Source organism: Malurus melanocephalus, unplaced genomic scaffold, assembly GCF_030028575.1.
Source record: "Malurus melanocephalus ecotype Western Australia unplaced genomic scaffold, MMel_1.1 scaffold_545, whole genome shotgun sequence".
In the NCBI taxonomy this organism is placed as follows: Eukaryota; Metazoa; Chordata; class Aves; order Passeriformes; family Maluridae; genus Malurus; species Malurus melanocephalus.
In genome coordinates, this window is record NW_026623777.1 from 65,859 (window position 1) to 86,999 (window position 21,141).

Genomic DNA, 21,141 nt, shown 5'->3' on the forward strand with positions numbered 1-21,141 from the left:
GCTGATTAAAATACAAATAGCCAACATTTCTTCTTTAGCTGAAGAAATAGGGTTTTTTTGGCACTTGAGAGTGTTAGTGCAGTAACTTCAGGGGTGTCTTCTGTTGCCTGGAAAGGCTCCAAGCAATACTCTGGCTCTTTAAATGTTTTTGGATCCTTCATGCACATGAATCTGCTCTCTTGCTTCTCTTTAAGGCTGTGCAAATCCCATATGCTGATTGCAATGGCTAAAACATTGTGGGACACATTGAGGAATATCTAAAATATTTTTGGGCACTCTGAGAAATATTGTGGATCCACTCTGGTTTTTAGGGCCTCCTGTCACAGGTGCAGTTGAGTTGGTTGCACMATCTATCTTCAGTGATGTACAGGTCTCAGCAGAATGTTCCAGACTGTTTTTGCTAATTGAGAAGTGACTTTCTGATTTAGGACACAGAGGCCATAGTGGAGAACTCATCTTTGCTGGCTGCTCATTCTATAGGACAGAGGAGGTTATCATTTGAGAAGAATCTGGTGCACTGCTGTATTCCCTCTGTCTGGTTCCACAAATCTATTAGAGAAATCTGCTTTTGGCATCTTCTCACCTTTGCACCTGAAGGTTCTCACTGTACAGACAGTGCTGAACCAACAGACTCCTTTAAGCAGAGCTGGTACTGATTAATACTAATAAATACCACTCTTGCTTTGAGCTGGTGAATGTTAATTATCAATTTTGAAGATGCCTCAGAGAACATGAAGCATCTCTTCATCCATCTCCACTCTTTAAAGACAGGTAACAGCTTTGTTCCAGCTTCCAATAGAGTTTGAACTGCGCTAAACTGTCTGTATCTGTTATGCTGTACTAATTATTCCAGTACATGTTCCATTCTCATGGGAATCTGCCTAACCAAAAGGTAACATTCCTTTTTCTTGTGGGAAGCTGTCCCAGACCAGCTGTAGAGGAAGAATTATTAGAGGAAGCAGCTATTTACTAATACTAAAAAGGAGAGAGGAATTAGATCTCGTGTGGGTTTGCAGGAACAAAGCATGTTCATGCACAAATTCAAATTGGTGATGTTAGTCAAAATGTTCATACAGACAATTTCCTCTCATCTTCATGCAGCTGTTTAATTTTGTGGCCACTGCATCAGGGGAATTGGCATGGACTGCAGGATACTGAACCCATAACTCTTGGAGTATTTCCTTCTGCAGTCTGGGCTGCTCAAGATTTGTCCAGGCACTAGCCAAGTTTTGGCTATGAGGTGATGAGGTGTTGCCATATATTACTGGAAGGGGCAAGGAAGGCAAGAAAAAGCAATGATGTGTCAGATCAGTGCTTAAATATATATTATTTATAGTCTTGATCTTTAATTACTTGGGTCTCTGTATTTCCATCATGGATCTTCTTTGTCGGTTTGCTTTTGCTCTGCACTTGTTCTGTAATTAATGCCCCAAGAGACACTCGCCTTGCCCAAGAGTGTTTCAATTTCTGCTGCCTTTAAACAGTGCAGGGAGAGGGTTTTTTTTCAATGCATATGCAAGAACTGTTGATCTATCCAACTGTAAAACTGGAGAGTTACTGGAAACTGTAACAGTAAAATCAAATGAAATATACATTACAAATAGAAAAAATGTAACATAAAATATACAGRGATCTAAATGGATTCGTGCAGTCCTGTGCTGTGATCCTGGAAGAACCCAGGACTCTCCTCAGCTGACTGCAGTGCAAGCTCTACACAAGTGCGAGTTGGTGGTATCTATAATTACATAGGAATGATTCTCAGTGAAAAAAACCTGCAAGTTTGAAATTGTTCTCCATCCCAGCCTAAACTGTTTCGACTTGTACCTCAGCAGAATGCCCTGTTGCTGTATTCCAGCTGAAGTGATATTGTATTTCTTAGGGTTTTCATTATTTTTGTCTTTGATGTTGCTTTTAAGAAATGTGTAAGAAAACATGGTAGGCAATGGAGCAGGTGAAGATGTGGGATCCAGACTGTACATCAGGACTGAATTTCATGTAGCATATTCTGACACTGATATGTTCAGCAGCAATCAGTCTTTTGTATCCCTTTCAGCTTGTGGGACTTAAATAGAATTGAAGTTGCTTTGGGGCAGGATGATTTCTTACTGAGCTCTACCGAATTTTTGTCTGATCTGCAAGGTCTTTGGAGCATAAATTGTACCTTGATTTGAAAAAAGCAGAAACATTGATTGATTACTAATAGAACCACAGGCTCTTTCTCCTTCTTTGCAATACGAAGTCTAGTGGAAAAGATCTGGGTTTGGTTTTGAATGGTTTAATTTAAATAAAGAAGACTATAAACACATAATTTTGCTATTAGAAAGGTTGAAGTGCTGGCCAAGAGTATAACTTGCAAACAAATYAGGGCCAGAATTGTCTTACAGAATTAAACCTTTATTGCTAAAAGCTGACATCCTTGTTGATCCCCATATTGACGAGCTGGGGTTTGGCCAGGCATGCCTTGATTCAATTCCTGTCCAAATTAAACTGCCATGAATCTGCTTTGCTTTTGCAGAGTACTTTTTGTAGGCAATTAATCAATATCTCCTGGAGAGCTTCAGCAGAGGCTGTGGTTTAGTTGCTCAATCACTAAGGTTGCCAAATAATCACATGCATTTGCTTTGTTTGGGAAAACTTCCTGTGATGATTTATTTAAAAAAAAACAAACCCAACACAACCACACACGAATCATTGGGAGTGGGAGTGGGGGGTGGGTGTGGGATGAAGAACCAAAAAGCCATGACAAACCCTCTCAAAATCCACATGTTAATGTGGATTGTCTGGAAATGCTTCACTGGACAAACCTGCAGGCTCACAGATGTCACAGTCAGGTAATCAGAACTGCTTTAGGTGCAGTCCAGTGATGTATCTCCCTACACTTATGGTCCTATCCTAATATTTAGCATCTTGCCTCCTGCCTTCCAGTTTGGTTTAGTTTAATGCCCAGTTGTGATAGTGTTTGCTGTGAACTCCCTGCTCGATTGTCTCAACTGTAATTTGCTACAAATGCAGACATCACTTCTCTTAATAGTTGAAAGGATGCATTTCTGTGATCTCTTTTCAAGCATCAGTAAATCTGACACGACTAAAAGGAGCCAGTGTTACAACTTTGGGATACAGGAGGAAAGCTACAGCAGGGCTGGTTATTCCATAACCAATAATTTCTTTTCCTGAAGCAGAAATCCTTCTGATTTGCATGTCTCTGATGGAGATGGCCATTTAGATCAACACATGGAATATAATTTTTTGTGGATGGTCTAAGTGGCTCATGGAGCCAGAAAACAAAGTCAATTTAAAATTCAACACTGTGAGCAGAATTCAGCTGAGGCTGTGGGCAGAGAAGGGCAGTGGAAGCCATGTACTGGTTGCGCTTCTTCCCTTCCTGTGAACCGCTGTGCCATGACAGGCAACGAGTGCTGCTTTAGCCCCTGGTAGAAAATATGCTAAATCCACACCTAATCTGGGGAATAATGTTTAGAAAGTTGTTATTTGGTGGTTTTAAAAGGAATTTTTATTCTTTTACAGAAGCAGTAACAGTAATCTGACAACTAAAATGCTACTCTGTAACTTCAGATTGACCTATGAAGTTGAGAGTGTAAAAGGGAATGGTCTTGTCACTTCATTGAATGGAATTACAGCCATGATTAGTGTCAAGTGGAAAAGGATTATTTTGAAAGTGAGCTGGGGCTGTACAGCATAATGGAGAGTTATCTTTGAGAACAGTCATGTAGAATATGAAAAGGATCAGTTTAAAATCAGCTGAGAGAATCAGGGGAGGACAAAGCTAAATTTAAAGCAAACCAAGATTCTTAAATAATAAATCTAGTGAATTTTGTCAGATTGCAGGACCTCTTTACCTACTGTCTGCTTCACAGTGGTTATTTTTTTATTAATGCTGTTGTCCCTGAGCAGCAGGGCATCAATTTCTGTATTCAGTATTGCTACCTTGTTAGATTCTGATTCTTGTTTTACCTGCTGCTTTCTCTAAGCCTCACCTGCAACAACCATGAGAACTAACACTTCTCAGTGTTTTGGGGTTTTTTGTTTTGTTTTATTGTCTTTGGTTGTTTGTTTTGTTTTTGTTTTGTTTTGTTTTGTTTGGCTGTTTGTTGTTTTAAGTGTTCAGCCTTTGTGGCTGCAGTGAAAAGTCTGGATGTCTGAAGAGAAGTGCCCCAGGGATACAAAACTGGAAAAGCAAGGAAGAACAAACAGAATTTACTATGTGTCAAGATTTCTAATTCAAACATTCTGGTTTCAGGTTTTGGTGGACTCATCTCACATCCTCGAATGATTAGGGCGGAAAATGAGGGTAGCACATGTACAGGGTGATGTGTGGAGAAGCATGTGTGTGCTTATTTTCCTTTGTGGTGGTTCTAAATTTCATAGTAACTGTCTCCCCTGGGCTCAGAGAGAGCTGCCTCAGCAACTCAGGGCTGCAGCAGCTGAAGAGGCTGAAGGGAAGTGAGGAACTGACACCCTTGAACAGGGCAAAGAAGAGAAGGGGAAGAAATGTGGGTTAGAGATGCAGAAATGCAGTGTTTTGGAGAAACTCCTAGAGTCTCCAGAAGCAGAAAGATCAAGAGGGAAAAAACAAAAAGACAAAATAAATCTGTATATAATGATTAGTAATTTGATAAAATAAGCATTTGAAAGGTAGTATTAAAAAATAATAATTTCAGAGATCTTGAGAAACATTGTGCTCAAGATTTTCATTATGTGTGTTGCTGGTTTTGTTTTTTTCCCATACAGCTGTATTTCCTGCTTTAGATCCTATAGGTCACGTATCTAAATTTGAAATTCTAATTAAATGCATTACTGTAAGTGCTGTGTAGAGAAAATTCCCATGTTGATTTCCAAATTTCTTTCCCAATGATGAATCAATACTGCCATTAAAAAAAAAAAAAAAATTAGGGCCGGATCAATCACATTTTTAAATTTTCTTCTAGCAACAATGGCAGGTTTTGGTTCAGTGTTATAGGGCCAGGTGGTTTAGGAATTTTATTTATCTTCAGACATCTAAAAATTAGCAGTCTAGACACCTTATAGAGAGAGAGCCATGGCCTGGCATCCCCAGAGGGCGAATCATTCCATCCCAAGGTAATTATATGAGGTAGGTGGAATGAGTCACTGTGAGGAACCTGTTCCTGGCTGTTGCCCCAGGAGTGTATGGATGTCTAGACACCCAGTATTTGGGTAGGTAAGTAAGAGGAATCCCACCCAGCACCACAGGGGCTCAGATTTTGTTTTCTTTATTATTCATTTGAATTAGTTTCCAATTTAGATGTAATATTCCCCTCTCTCTCCTCCCTAGACCGATCCAGTAGGATCAAGTTTACATGGACCTTTATCACACTGAGGAACTGAAAGGGAGATTTCTGAGAGCAGGTGTGAATACAGCTGCCGTCCATCTACCAGCTCCCTTCTTAGGAGATTTTTTTGTTACATTTAGGATTTTTTTTTTGCCCGAATTGTACTTTAGGTCTACTATTCCAGCAAATGCCAACAGCAAGCTTTGTTCACAGTGTCAGCTAAACTAAGGATTGCTTCTTGTGGAGCTATGAAAATGCCTAGCAAACCGCATGTGGGAACTGGGGGCTGCTGGAGGTGCTGGGCTGAGTACACAGCSAGTGCAGTGTTTATGGTGTTGCAGTGCAGGGAGACTCTTCCTCTGGCATTGCAATACCTGCTCCAGGTTCTGTAGGAGGCCCATTTCCATCTTTCTAGGGTTTAGTGTTTCATTTTTCAACTGCTGGTTGTGGGTTTTACTCTACAGCTAACAGGTGTTGTACCAGGATTCAGCTCAATCTAGACTATGTTTTATGTTCCTTATTTAAATGTGAAATCCATACCGCGTATGATGTAAAAAATAACAGGATTAGCTGCTGATCCAAGGAGCAGCCTGTTTCTAAAACAAGAGAGGAAGGAAGCATTTGAATCAATTACATTTCCCCTTACAAACCAGTTTATGTGTGTAGAGTCTTTGAGGAGATTGTGTAAAACATTAAATTATTTCTGAATTGAGTTCTCCTGTCCTTCATGAAGATTACTGTGGAATTTGGCAAGAATTCCACAAGGATTGCTGATAGAATGGCATGTTCTATATTTATAACTGATGTCTTTTAACAGAGCCATTCCAGCTCCTCCCTGCACTGCTACAATCAGTGCTCTCTCACTGACTTCAGGAGGCTCTGCAGGTTTCACCTGTTGCAGGTAGGTTTGTGCTGGTGTTTTACTGCATTATGGTCTCTACCTGCATTGTAAATCCACTGAGATATTTATCTAATGGATTTACGAAGGGCCTTTCATCACAGCTAAATACTTCATGGTCTTAAAAATTAAATTACATCAATTCTATAGATGGAAAACGGTGGGAAATTGGAGGTCACCATGGAAACATTCACTGGAGCAGGAAATGGAACTGCTGTGTTGATCAAGTGAGTAATCAGTTATGTACAGCCTGAAGGGAGTGCAGTGCACCTACCCTGCCTTTCATTGCTGTGTTGTGCTGGGCCTCATCCCAGCAGCCTGGCTTTAAAAATGTTCTTTGTGTGCAGCTGAGAGAGCCCTGCTCTTCCCAGCTTGGCTCATGGGGCTGTTTGAGGATAACAGGGCAGCTGAACCCCAGGCCAGTTCCTGTTTTGTTGTCAATATTGGGAAGGGGGATTAAGACTAATGCTTCTACTGTTGCTCAGAAATAATAACTCAGCAAGCAACTCAGCTTAAAATAATCGAGTAACTGAATGGCATTGCTGCAAGAGGAACAAAAGGAACAAAAATTAATGGGGATATACATTACATGTATGTGTGTATAAATGTACATACAGAAAATCCCAAGGCTTTAATCCTTCCCCTGCTTTATGCCTCTGAGAAGGAACACAGAGCTGGTGCCTTGTTTGTTACTCTGCAGTGGAAACAGCTGTCTCTGAAATCTGAAAGAATGTGCAATCATTTCCTAAAGGGTTACACAAAATCCCTAAAGAAATGCAGACCAAGCCTTCACCTGTCTTTCAGTTTTAAGTCTACGTACTTCTACTTCTCAAATTTCACTTTATCCTACTAAACAGAGAAGCATCAGTTTTCTGACAGAACAAACTATAAACTCTTGCACACACTTTTTCAAACCAGTTAAAAGTCCCTCTTCCTTTCACAAACTACAGTGTTTTTGCATAGCTTCTTAGATAATAACATTCTGGGAATGCTTCACCCATCAGATCCTTCAGGCGCTTCCACTGCTAACATAAACAAAAACTAAATGCAAGATTGAAGTAGGTCTAAACTGCAAAATATTTGAAGATAAAAATCCCCCTCAGCTGGCTGCTTTTCTCACTCCAACCATGCATCCATGCCAAATGTAACTGTTGCCATGGCTGCTTTGTCAAGTCATTAAAAATAACAGTTCACTGGCCTCCAACTACCCTCCCTTAAAGGAAAGGGATGTGGGCTCCCTAAATCAAATCCAGACAAGCTTGTGTCCCTGTACAGCACCAATGAAAAGCCACATTATTCAAGAAACTCCTACCTAAAGAGTCTTAATTTGTTCSTGACCCTCAGAGGAGAAAGCCTGAATCTGTTTGAGAAAATTCTTGGTCGTTTAGAAGTAATGCTTGTTCTGGAATCCCGGGATAGGAGTAGATCCAGGGAGATACTTTACCTGGCTTGTATCTCACTGAATAACAGACTGAGCTTTTTCTGAAGTAACGGCAAGCCTTTTGGGGGGTATCTTGTGATGGATGTGGGACTACCTTGCCAGAAAAAAACCTCAAAGCCGTATTGATAAAGTCTCCTTTAAATTACTGTTCCACTCTCATGTCTGCAACTGTAGCTGTGCAACTTTTCCCTTTCCTTTTTACAGAGCACAGCTCACAGCTCAGCTGCCCTTTCTGTCTGGCTTTTGAGATAGAATGTATGGATATACAATTGTTCCTGTCTATAGCTGTGCCTACAGGATCTTGCCCCCTGCATGGAGCTGTATCTCCCTGCTGGGCAAAGGACTTGCCTTGTGCTCTGGTTATCTGGCCAACATCGCTTGAGGTAAAAAAGAGCACTGATAAATTTACAAGAGATGGTAATTTATGTGAGGGGCGGGGAAAAGCATCACACCAGTGTATCTGATGAGTGAATAGCTTTGTGTGATACTGGCCCATTCTGCCTTAAGGCTTGGTCACACTCTTGTCATTGCCCATATTCACTCAAATCATTCTGTGTAGGAGATGCACCAGTTGTTTATCAGCTTCAAGGTATCAACCTCCTCCCAAATTTACTCCAGGCTGGGGGAATCCTTGTGACATCAGTGGTGCCACACAGCCCAAGACCCTGCACATGCAACGCACCAGGGCGCGGCTGGAGCTGAGCTGCACTTGAAGCAAACACTGCAGCACCCGGTTACTGAGTGGAGGCTTCTCAGGTACCTGGAAGCTCAAGCTTCAAGGGTGCTGCACCCCCTGATTCCCTGGGAATTCATGTCTGAGAATAAGCATGAATTAGCAATAGACTTTTTAAAATCAGTCTCTGCAGCTGCTTGCCTGGATTGCAACACAGGCTCCCATTATTTGCCGTTCAGATGAGTTTTAAATTTTTGCAATTCAGGAGTGTGAAGTGATCAAATTTTTTGGATTTGCTCGCTGCTCTGGGGAAAGAACCCTCCAAGTCCACATAGCATTCAGAGGGAAGCAAAAAAAAAGCAGGTCAAGTAAGTCAAAAACTTTGTTCTAGACCCACCCTCCTCCTTTTCCATACACCATAATTTCCTGCACTGTTCCCCAAGAACCATAACTGCACAAGTCATGAAGATGTTTTGACTTTTAGGGATTGGTCAGGTGATTTGGAACACCCCACCCAGAGGAGAAGCTGAAGATGGGGTCGTGGAGCCTGTGTAAGACTCGTCCTTTTCAAAAACTAACCCCCACCTTACAGGGTGGGGACTCCTGAATAGGAAATGCAACCTAATTCAGGATTTCAGAAGACAAACTGAGTTGGTGTAAGGGGCAGGAAATACGTGTAACACAGTTTTTCCAATACTCTGGCAGTATATTTATACCTAACATTTAACAAAATAAATTATTAATAAAAGCCATTCTCATTTATCAGGTAGAGTGGTTTAATTTTGACTGTGACTTCAACGATGTAGAATTGAGCACTCTGATTACATTTTAAGTACAATGCTACTCATAGTCAACAGGAACACGGAAGTGAGACCAACCCAGCAGGCATCCCCTGCACCACATTAGCCACAAGCACTGCACCTGAAACCCTCAGCAGCAGGTAAAGATCATGAAGATGCTACCACCTCTCCTTATCGACAGAGAGACCAGTCTGATGTGCACACTGCAGTAAGCACCATTTTTATACCAGGTTGAAGAACCCAGATCTGCTTACACTGCAGGTGATTTTGCCAAGTCACGTGATGGCAATTTCACCTTTCAGTGGCATTTTCTACAGTTTATGCGATGTTCTATCCTGTAGTTTCAGTTGTTTCTATAGTTTTCTCTACCAGAGCTCTTAACACTGATTAATAAACCAAGATTAATAAACCAATTAGAAATAAACCAAGCAGCAAAACCTCCATGTACAGGTACATAAGGTTGTAGTAATGATGTGTTAGACTGGGCAAGAATACAAGGCTTAGTTACTCTCAAACTGTTCAAGCAGCCCACAGCTGCCAACTCAGCCTTCTCCAAAACCTGGCAGAAGTTTGGTTGCAGGTTCTGGATCCATTCTCATTTTGACTGGGAATTCTTTGGGTTGCTCCTCCTTCTACCTTTCTCACCTCTGTTCTAAACTGAGTTGGAAACCAGTGTTTCATGACTTGTGGTTCCTCCCCACCTTCCCTCTGCAGTGCATGGGAGAAAAGTGAATCATGTGCTTCATGTGTAGGTTAGCAGATACACATAAGGTATTCTAGCACCACACCACTAAACCAACCACCAGTAACAGCAAAGTTGAAAGACAAACTAAGAAACTTGGAGAAACACAACATTAGTGAAACAATGGTAAATTTCACTTCACAGCACCTTATTACATTCAAACTAAAAACACAATTCTGGAACAGAATTTTGAATTAATTAGTATTAAATAAACTCTGTACTTGTATTCCTCCATCTGGTCAATGAGTAGTGAACCTTAGTGACTACAGCAGACATGCACATGGAGTGAACTGAAGGGAACTGCACCCCTGCAGTTCTGGCAGTTAATTACTCTACAGACAGGAAATGGTCATGGATTTCAGAGAAACAACATACCATTAAATGTTTTTTGGGAAGCCTTAGGGTGTCAGTGCTCCTTACTGTCATCCAGGAGTTGCAGCTACATCACAGCTCTCAACCTTGAGCCACTGAACGAGTTGGTGCATTCCTCTGACTGCACAGCGGTATCCKGCTCTCCCTGCAACTGCTGAATGCAGCCGTTTCTGAAACGCAGAGATGGTGCCACGGAATTTTACCAGCAACTCACGCTAAATACCCTTGATGTCATTCAGCTTGTGGAAGCACAGTACCTGGGATTGCCTGGGCTCTACACTGGTACAGAGGCTCCCAAGGCACTATCAGAACTGACAGCCCATCGCTCATGAACATACCGAAGGCCAGGACTTGTGACTGCAGTCAGGGAGCCCTTCAAAGCAAACCATGACCTGGTTTTCCAGCCGCAGCATTAAAAGATGCTCCATGCAAACTCCAACTCTTCCTTTCCTCAAAGCAAACCTAATGAGCTCCAGTCCTTTCCTTGGGCTTCACTTCTTTACCTCCTGCCTAACTGTTTACAGGCTAAAGCACTCACACCACTGGCAAACAAAGCTCCAGTCCAGGAGACACTACCCTTTTGCCATTATGAATACATCACTTAACAGGTTAAGTCTTCAGTATCAACGAGGACAAAAAAACTCACTGGGGACAAGGTTCTAGGAAGTAAGGTATTTTGAGTATTTAATAGATGACATTCAAGCCTGTACAATGCAACATCATTAAACTCTTTTGTAGGGATCTTTTTTGCCAATTTGATTTGAGGAACAGGCAGCTAACAGACAATGCCACTTGATTCAAAAGCATGCATGTGGCTGGGGGGAAGCTCCAAGCATTACCAAGTCAAAAGCACATACTCACTGATAAAAGCATACACTGGACCACAAGGCAAACCCCTACCATCTCTTCGGCAGAATTTAATCATTTTTCTCCTGTCACAACACATCTGTAATGTCTAATCTTGCTTGTGACCTTATTTAGAATTCATCTGCATATTCAGACAATGAGTATAAAAAATTTCAAGATGGTTACAACCTAAGGCAACTCCCACTGTTGTTTCCTTTCTTAAGTGAACAAGTCATCAGCCAAAGTTTTTCTACTGGGAGACATTCAGAAACAAGTCAAGTATCACAATGTTTATTGATAGATACAAGTATATAAAATCAGGGCATGAACATGTCTTGATAAATTAAGTAGACTTAATTTCAGTACTGTAAGAGGGACCAATTCAAATTTCTCACCATGTCATGTTTCACACCCACAAAAACCTCTTCCAAAGGGCATTAAACCATCTCTTCAGCCGATCAGCTTTTGTGCAAGTAAACTGTTCCTTTTAAAAAAAGACTTGTGCACTTGCCCAGGCTCAAGGATATTAAAACCTAGCACATAAAGCCCATTACTAGAGGTAGAAATACAGGCAAATATACTATTACGGCAACAACCATCGATTACAGTTAAGGATTCTCTGTAACAACCAAATGGATAATCAAATATCGCAACAACTCAAGTATTACACTGAGCAAAGTGCATTTCTACAGTATTCAGTGTTGCTATTCAGTTTTCTAACTTAAAAACAGCCTATGATAACTGGCAGCAAAGAAGACCCTTGCAACAGACTGCTTCTGCTCAAGAACTTATGATGTAATTATTGCATGCTGCTAATACACTGTTATCTAAACATTAAAGATACTCTAAAATATTTTTATTGTAGACTATTAAGACATACTACAAAAACCTTTTGCAGAGAATATCCTACTGACATACTTCTGCTTTAAATATTGTGAAACATTACAGCGGAATGAATTTTCGCAGTGGTTAGGTCAAATGCAGTTACATCATAGCAACAGTATGTTTGCACAATTTAAGGCTTTGGCTGGTTCTTTAGTCAGCTTCTTCTTCAGATTCTTCTTCTTCAGCAGTTTCCAGCCAGGTTAACCACTGGTTTACCTGTAGTTACACAAAATTGGTTTAAGGGAGCAGGAATTGTTTCCCCATTAGGTGCTTCTGCAGAACACTCATTTCCCCCCCCCCAAAAGGATTTTAAAAAACCCTTCAGCCATGCCTGCCCTACACATAAGCCTCCAGTAAATGAGAGAGCTTTCATCTTGCTTTCAACTCCTTCCTAGTGAAATACTTCATGAAGTTACTGGATATTTACAAGTCTTAAGACTTTGACAGTCTTATCAAACACTCCAATGCAGCAGGAATCACAAAAACCAAGTCTCTATTCCAGTGTTAGCAAATTTACCTGGAATAAAGCTTTGCCTTTCCCTGGAAACTCTTGAGTAATATCTTCTTTCCATGCCAAGAAGGCTTCTTCTTCAATGATCTCCATGTCATAGAAATGAACAAAGAAGCGCAGTAACATGCCTACGAAAGTAAACATGAACTTGGTTAGCTCTGTAAGGCTCTCAACAATTCACCGGACTATAAGAGATGTAGCGACAAGCCAATTCAGGTAAGACCTTGATGCACTTACCTTTTGGAAAATTATTGTTGTAGCAGTGCACCTGGAGTGCATACAAAGCACTCACTTGCAGATCAACATGGTCATGGAGGAACTTCTGCATCACCGGCTTGAAGGAAAGAAGCAGCTGTTTTTCCTGCTCAAGCTGCTCTTTAGATGGAGCAGATGAAGAATCCAATTCGTCACTAGGTGGGTTTACTTCACTAGAAATATACTGCAAGAAACTGGACAAAAAGAGGCAAAGCTAAGTTCTCTAAACTAAGAGACCAAGAACTTCACAATTCAAGTTCAGCTATCTATCACTACAAACACCCTCCTGCTTGCACCTGCAGTCAGGAGCATGATACAGAGATTTGTATTGTGGTCGACAGTGCACCACAGTAATTCTTGCTTTGTCCCTCTTACAGTTCTACATTTTAGAAAAAAAAAAAAAAGTCTAGACTGTTTCTTAAAGAAAACACTACAAACTGATGGCAAGTCTGGAGACTTGCTTTTTTTCCCTCAAATACAGKGAGATTTTACTAGAGAAGATGCACTCAGAGGAATCTGCATCCCCATGCACTGCATCTTAGATTTCTACAGAGGTACAAGTCAGATTTTATGGAGCCAGTGTCCTAGCGGCTGCTGAAGTAAACAAGTAACTAAAATAAATCAAAACAGCATCTCACCTGGTCATCAATATATTCACAAATCCCTTATCTACATGAAGCTTGGGTGAAATGTTATCTTTAATCCACTTATAGATGGCTTGAGGGGATGGATCCGATTTTATTTGCTTTAGCAGTTCCTTCTCCAGTTTCAGAAGCGGGAACAAGAAGCTCAGCCCCTTCCCTTCCAAGATCTCCAGCATGCGGTCCTTGTTCTGGTCAATTTCTGACAAAGAAATAACGACACCTGTAAATGCCTGTCCTCCTTAAGAGCTTTAAGTGATGGTTCATGGCTCCAGCCATCCCCTAGAAACAGCATTCCTACAGTAACAACAGCTGATTCCACCAAGATAACCCTGTATCTTATTTTACTCTGGCATAAACTAGAACAACATCTTGCTTACTCTAGGATCAGGTGACAGAAGAGCTCTGTGGCAACTCTTACCTGGTAACATTTTCTGCATGTTCACTTTGCTTTGTTGGAACAATTCTGTTAGCCATTCACGGTCTTGTAACTTAGCTAACTGCTGAAGACAGAGCAGGAAGAGAGGGAAATGGGTGCCACTTTCCAGTGGTTGAGCCAGTTCGGAAATGCTCACCAGGTCTGAAATAATGGCACGGGCTGCAAACTGTGCTAAGTAGGATTTCACCAATGGGATGTCCACCTCCAGTTTGGGGCACTGGTCCAATACATTCAGGAATGCCTAAAGAAACAGCACACACACAAGCTGAAATTCTCAAGTAATTTTATTCCTGTGTGACATAACTTAAAGTCATATGTACTGTATCTTTTCTGTAACTACTTGCTGATTATACTTTCATGTACTATTTTATAATAGGCTCATATACTATTTTTACATCCTCAGATCAACAGGACTTCAAACATATTTGCAGACTGCCTTTACAGTACTTATACCCCACRGAAAGCCAAGAAACAAGGACTACAAGATTAACAGACCACAATACCTGCATGAAGTTGTCACTGGTGGCTATTCCCTCCTGCTTGAGCAAGCTGATCAAAGTACTTGCTTTCTCTTTGTCCTCATCTGTTCTATCCAGGGATTGAAGGATTACTTTGCTCAGCATTTCAGGAATGAAGTGTTTCGGAGCTCTCATTTCTCTTACAGTATTGACAGCATCATTAGCATTTCCATTGTTCAGATACTCAGTCACAACAGCCTCCTGTAGAGGACAGAAGTACAGTTAAGCATGCTTTTTCGAAGAACACATGCAAGGATTTGAGATTCACTGTTGCACACTAACTTACAGTTTGTTTAAGTAGCTCTTCCTTAGAAGGAGGTGGTTTCTTGGTGGTCTTTGCAGGCTTCTCTTGTATAAGTGGCGGATTTGTTTTCAGACCAAGTTGAGGTGGCTGAAAAAGAGACCAGAATTTGCTTCTTTTGCACCACATCTACCTATGTTTATGTCAAGTTTAACAATACTAAACACATACATGTTTTCACATTCTTTTCCTTAGCCCTCTTTGGTGCAATCAAATACTTCCCTCTCCCCACATAAGAAATTAAGTTTTCCAAGCACGAACAGGTAAGTATAGCCAACAACATACAAGTTTTGGTTTTTTTGTTTTTTTTTTTTTTGGTATTTACCTGTCCCAAAGGTGGTGTCTGAGTGCGTGGTGGTTGAGCACTGGGAGGAATCATAGTTATCTGGGGCTGAAGCTTTGGCACTTGGTTTTTGTTCATTAGAAAAGACTGAGCAGGTCTCAGGCTAATCTGTAAAAAGTAAGTCAGGAACAATTCAAACTGTTTCAAGTATTCTGACCAACACACACAGCCATAGACTCGCTCTCCAACAGATGTCACTGACGCATGACTCCATTTCTACAATGTTAATACTTAAATACAGTTTAAGCCACATGTGTTCTGAAATTCCCCCCAAAGCAAGTTATTGGCATTTAGTTCAATTGGTATAAAGACGTGGAAATGTTCCTTTTAGATGCAGTATGTTAGAGACCCAAGAAGATAATCAGCATGTTTGCTGACGTATTTTACAGCCAAGATAAAACTACCAAATTGCTCAGAAATTGGGATACAAGTCTGGTTAACACTCAAAATCACAATGCAGTTTACTCTGCATTTGAAATTTTGCCTATTAGCCAGTTCTAAACAAAAGAAAACAGCAAAAAAAAATTAACCTGGTCCAGCACTTCAGGGTTTCTAAAGTTCAGGATTTTCTGAAGTTTTAGTAAAATGTATTGTTATCAATAGGATGCATGGGAACTGATGTCAGAGTAGTGTTCTTGGAAGTGTGTGGGAAGGAATCGACCCCCCAAAAAATTGCCCTCATATTTCAGTCTTGCTCATAGGACGCTGGATACCCTAAGGAAAGTGAGCGGGGTGAAAGAGGAAGGGACAAAGAAGGAGGAGAAGAAGGAGGAGGAGAAAGAGTTCCAGCATTAGTCCTCATAATAACGCGTCTTGCTATAATCATTGGGCAATATTTAGAACAGGCTGTAAGTAATGTAGGCATGTCATGTACCTCATCTGCATTAAGCTGTCCTTTCTTAGAAAACCGAGGTGGCATATCCYTCGACTGTCCTTGTTGCTGGGATAAGAGTCCCTGATTCTGGGTATGGTAGAGTTGGCTTTGCCCCTATTTCAGAAAGGGAGATATAGAGAAAGAAGTGCAGATGATGGAGTGGCGTACATCATATGGGAAGTAGTACCAAAGGGACCAGAGAAACAAAGATTCTATTTGCCAGGGAGAAAGAAGGAGCAGGGGTGGTGGGAGAGTAGCATCTATCCCTAAAAATAGGGCTGTCTTTTAAATAAAACACACCATTCTGACCCACCAAAGCCACATGCACCTTTTCTTGCAGTTAAAAAAAAAACAAAAAAAAAACCGAAAAGTGTACTTCTTGCATCTTTTGCACAATTTAAAAAGTAGTTTAGAATTTTTGTATCAGCTGAGCATCAGTTATCAGAATCAAATCTGAATAGGTCTTTCAACATAAGCAGACTACAATCCATAACATACGCATCTCAGGAAGAGCTTCTAAAAAAGCTGAAGTCACCATGGGAACATCTTCCTTACCTGACTTTTCAGAAAAGATTTGCCTAGGTCTCCAAACTGGGATTGAGCAGAAGGCATGAGGTGACCCCCATGGCCATTGAAGAGTTGGTTTGAACGATGGCGTCCCATGGTGGGTGAAAATCTATCCTGAATAACTCCTGGACCAGTACCAATTCCGCTACCTGGATCAGCAAGGAGACAGATGACAGTTTTAGCTCTTGTTCAGTATTACAGCAGAGCCACAGCCATCCCACCACTCCTGCAGTCACTGTACCTGGCATTTGTCCAAACATATCAGCAAGCCCTCCGAGTGGGTCCCTGTCAAGTTTCATCCTGGGTGGCATAAAGGGTCCCTCCAGAAAGAAGTCGCTTCTCATCCCTTGAGACATAGGAGCAGGAATAAAAACTCCCAGATCCTTTAAAACAGGAATTGTTTTTCATCAGTTTCAAGCAACAGTCTCAAGCAAGTCAAGTTTTTAGCCTTCAACTACAGAAGCCCATCAGATTTTAAACCTTAACCCAGCTGTTGAACTGTGCGAGGAGTACTCCCAAGTGCACAGCATAAAGCCAGGCTCTGGACTTCGCATGCAACACCTACTTTTACTGCATCTTGACGGATTTGATTGATAGTCTTTGGTCCATTGTCAAGAAAAGCTTTGCGAGGAACCCAGTTGTGTTCTCTCAACTCCACAGTATCCTTGGAACAGAACACTATTTTAGAAAAGGATTCAAGACAATTTAAGAAAAAAGCAGCAGGAAGCCACTTCATCATCGTACCTGCAGCAGGAAACGAATCCTTGCTGGCAATTCCTTACTTGACATCAAGGAGCGCATACGGGCAAAGTACTGATCCATTAAGGACTGGGAAAACAAAAGTTACAAGCTGGGGTAACTATCAGCACCTTGAGTGTTTTCACTCAAGACATCAAAGAACAAATAATACAACAGACTGCCCTTTCCTGCATCTCTATCTACTTGATGACAGAGTTTAAAGATCTAATGCGTCAAGACATCCTGAGTCACAGATAAGGAACACAGCCAAAACTCTCATTCATTTTAAGCTCACATTCGAAACTCCCACTTCTCCCATCGCTTAGTGGGGCTATGTATAGTTCCTCAGCACATCTTTTCAAGAAGCTTATAGAAAAAGAGCTGTTGGCTTCTCTAACTTCCTGTTGAACCTAATGACATCACGGGAAAAGTGTAAAACCTTTTCAAAGATTGGCTCCTCATACTACTGAGAGAATTTATGTAGGAGCCATAGTGAGCACTCTTTTCCCTGAAAAATCAGATCAGTTTTGTACTTATGAACACTGAATACTGAAGGTTCAGGCAAGCAAAAGTCTCAGCCACATAACTGAGTCAATGAGTGCATTGGGTAGGCACATACCTTGGCTTTTGCATGATCTAATCTAGGTCCCACTGTCCTCATTATCTGACAGAGGCACTCCAAATCCTCCCCCATATCTTTGAGTTGAACTCTCTTCTTCTTTTCCAAAAGCTGAAATTTTAAAGGTGAAATTTTGGATTCGAAACATATAACAAATGACAATTCTAAATAAGCAACAAACTTTGTGCACTGACACATGCATAAACATTGTTTTGCTCTGAAGGCAAATGAACTTACAAATTAAGTTTTAAGAATTGTCAATTGCTCAGTGTGCATACTTTGAAGCACAACTTCTGTCTAGGCCAAACTAATCTYCCCTTAGAGACAATTCCTATGGCTTTAAACAAAGCTGATTTTATGTCTTAATCATGCCAAAGGGTAACAGTAGGGGGTAGGTAATTGTCAGAAAACATTTTTGTGGCACTTCATGCTCCCAGACTCCCAAAACAGCATAAACATTTGCACTGTCTTTTTTATAGTCCTAAAGTTCCGTTTTGTTCCTAGCCCCCACCCGATCTGAATACTCACTGTTTTGATGCACTTATGAAGGATAGATTCATGAATAAGATCAAGCTTGCCAAGTTCTCCAATGAATTTGATGTTCCCCAGCATCTTGATCTTGGCAATGGCTCTCTGTTCCTCCTCCTCAGGGAGGAGGGGACCATCATGCTTATCATAGACTGGAAAACAAAAAAGCCTGCTTTACACAGCTGTGGGAAAAAGTGACAAACAGATTCTGTATTAAAGCGGTTGTAAAACTTACTATCAACATTTCTGGTTCGGTTTTCAAATTCATCTTGAAGTTTAGATATTAGGAGGCGTCTGAATGTCTAAGAAAAGCGAACAGAAAAAACAATTAAGCTAATCAAGGCAGCTACATATGCAAGCAAAATTTACCATTCCCGATTGAGATATACACTCACTGTGCTTTGCTTCTGTCCTGGATGACTCTCTGCTGATGGGCCATCAAAGTTGGGTGCATCTTCTGCCAGTCGCAGACATAGTTGAGCGTACAGCGAGCTATACTTGGGCTCTTCAAGGGCTTTGTCTACGATCTACAGAGATTCAGTTTGCATAAGGCAGCAGTAGGATGCAAATGTTACTAAGAAAGTGAGTCGCAAGACACAGAATGAATTACCTTCTCATCCAAAACATCCTATTTTCTGCTAAATCAAACATAGAAATAACGTAGTCCAACACCAGTCTTAATGCTGAAGCAAAAGACAACAGCTACACTGCATGCTACTGAAGAGATTCCATAATCCTTGGCCAGCAAAGCCGAAGTTTATCACCACAACACCYAAGTTAGTACCAACAATCTGATCTCAGATTAAAAAGTGACGTAATATCAGTGTCCCAACAGGTCACCAGCGGTAGGCTTTCCAAAACCAAGAGGCTTGCTCCTCAGGAAAACAAAAAGAGGCCAAGGAAATAAGACTACTAAGTAACATCTTAGATGAAAACAAAAACAATCACAGAATCCCCAATCACGTTTAGTGATCATGGAGACTTCTAAATGAGAAAGTTACAGCACTAAACCTACCTCCTCCCTAGTCTATCCTTTTTCACACAGAAAAGGCAGGGAAGTGGTGTTTGATAATCCAGATCTGTATCCCATTGAACGCAACCCAACCCCCTGATTTTTTAACGGCAGTTAAAAGAAATGCAGCCAGCTTACCAGCAGTATGACCCCTTTTAGGATGAGCTTAGATTCTACACCCACATTGAGGAGCTCAAGGCATAGCTTGTCAAACTTTTCAGGAGTAAGCTTATTTAGTATGCTAAAGAGAAAAACCAAAAACACAGAATACAGATATTTTAAGCATGCCACAAGTTTGCTTCACATTCAATACATCTTTACTTCTTAAGTCTATTAAAAATTGAAAAGTGCAATGTTCCAGGTAACTMTTTTTCCTTTAAATCTTCAGAATTTAAAGTATCATTGGAAACATTAATCTGCTTACAAGACTTACTTTCAATGTTTATTGCTACTGTTATATCAGTTTGGCTCCTGGATAAAGGACCCACCTCATCCTTTCCTCCAGCCCATTTATTAGGTACACACTGCTAATGAAAACACTAAGGAAAGAAGTAAGCAATTTTGTGAAGAACTTACCCTCTTACTTTCCTGAAGATTGCATCATGTCGTTCTTTGTCGTTTGCGGAGTCGTCATCTCGTCTAGTGCTTCGTGAAGGAATCCATTTCTGAGCGTTTTGCCCTGGGGTTTTCCCCAGGAACTCGCTGTAAAGTTTTGAAGAATATGGTGGTTAAAATAATAATAAAAAAAAAAGTTATTTAAAGAACTATCCTTTTTACTTTTCAGTGTTGCCTTACTCAGACCAACTACAAGAAAGTAATCAACAACAACAAAACCTGAAAAAATTCTCCATGCTTTTAAAGTTAAATACTTGAGCAAGCCCATGCACTTCCTATCGCCCATGATGCATGCTGTTAAGGGCACAGACTGGAAAACGTTTAAAGGCTTTTAACTCAGTAGGCACACCTAGCTACACTATTTTCAGTTCTATATTCACCAGCTAGCATGCTCTACCTTTGAAATCATGCAAGCTCAAAAGAGCAAGATGACATACCTGTTGCTGGCAGTCTTGGGATAGTGCTGAGGTGCACCCCTACCACCTCCTCCGCCTGAAGAAGCACTGTTGAAACAATCACGCAATCCTGGATGAGTTCAAACACTCAATGCCTTCAAACATGTCAGTTTTAGTATAAACAATATACTAATTTAAATTCTCCTCAAAGGAGATTTTCCACGGCTAACTGTGCATCGAACAAACAAAAGGCACTGGTACCTGAAACGAGAAGCACCCCCTTCTGCAATCGCACTCTCCACTTTGGCGGCTTGACAACAAAGAATCTTCAAAAGAATAAAATTAAATTGACGGGGTAGGGAAAAACAAAACCTAGAAAGACAAACCAAATATTCATATTATAGCTGTTTTACCATCACTCATAGTGTCTTACTTAAAAATTACAAATGTTTTTATGAGATTGAGAACCCTGCAACACTGAACTTCACAGAAAGTAAGGGAACTCTTATGCATGCAATACTTTGGACAGAGAAAGGCCAATTTCATCGTAACAGCCACGTTTTCCAGCAGCAGTGAGAGAAAAGAAGTAAGGGAATCATGGACTGAGAGTGCAAAAGCCTCAAATTTACCCCAGAACAAGAGTACTTACACAAAAGAACGAAACTGCTTTGTTTGTACAGCATAATGAGTCCTTTATTGAATGGATTTAGAAACTATGATTTATTAGGGCACGACAAAGCAGCCAAGTTCTAGTGCAAGGTACTAGACAACAAAGCGCACACTTAATGTAGTAAAAGGCGTGTATTCTGCATCCAAATG

General features: G+C 40.8%; 1 protein-coding gene and 1 non-coding gene across 2 annotated transcripts; both read right to left on the reverse strand.

Moving 5' to 3' along the window:
- Positions 1–11,356: 11,356 nt before the first annotated feature.
- EIF4G2 (eukaryotic translation initiation factor 4 gamma 2) lies at positions 11,357–20,868 on the reverse strand. The gene is made up of 22 exons (XM_057381981.1): positions 20,843–20,868; positions 20,584–20,694; positions 20,365–20,430; positions 19,889–20,014; positions 19,451–19,553; positions 18,696–18,827; positions 18,536–18,602; positions 18,301–18,452; positions 17,773–17,883; positions 17,160–17,243; positions 16,981–17,079; positions 16,657–16,798; positions 16,404–16,564; positions 15,849–15,962; positions 14,957–15,082; positions 14,617–14,721; positions 14,316–14,531; positions 13,795–14,053; positions 13,371–13,575; positions 12,715–12,926; positions 12,484–12,605; positions 11,357–12,182 (listed from the first exon to the last, which is right to left on the reverse strand). Exons 1-22 carry the CDS (start codon positions 20,866–20,868, stop codon positions 12,117–12,119), a joined length of 2,805 nt encoding a protein of 934 aa, XP_057237964.1. The 3' UTR covers positions 11,357–12,116.
- On the reverse strand, positions 15,647–15,807 carry LOC130582987 (small nucleolar RNA SNORD97). Its single transcript, XR_008966380.1, has one exon. It is a non-coding gene; the product is annotated as a small nucleolar RNA SNORD97 (small nucleolar RNA).
- Positions 20,869–21,141: the final 273 nt, after the last annotated feature.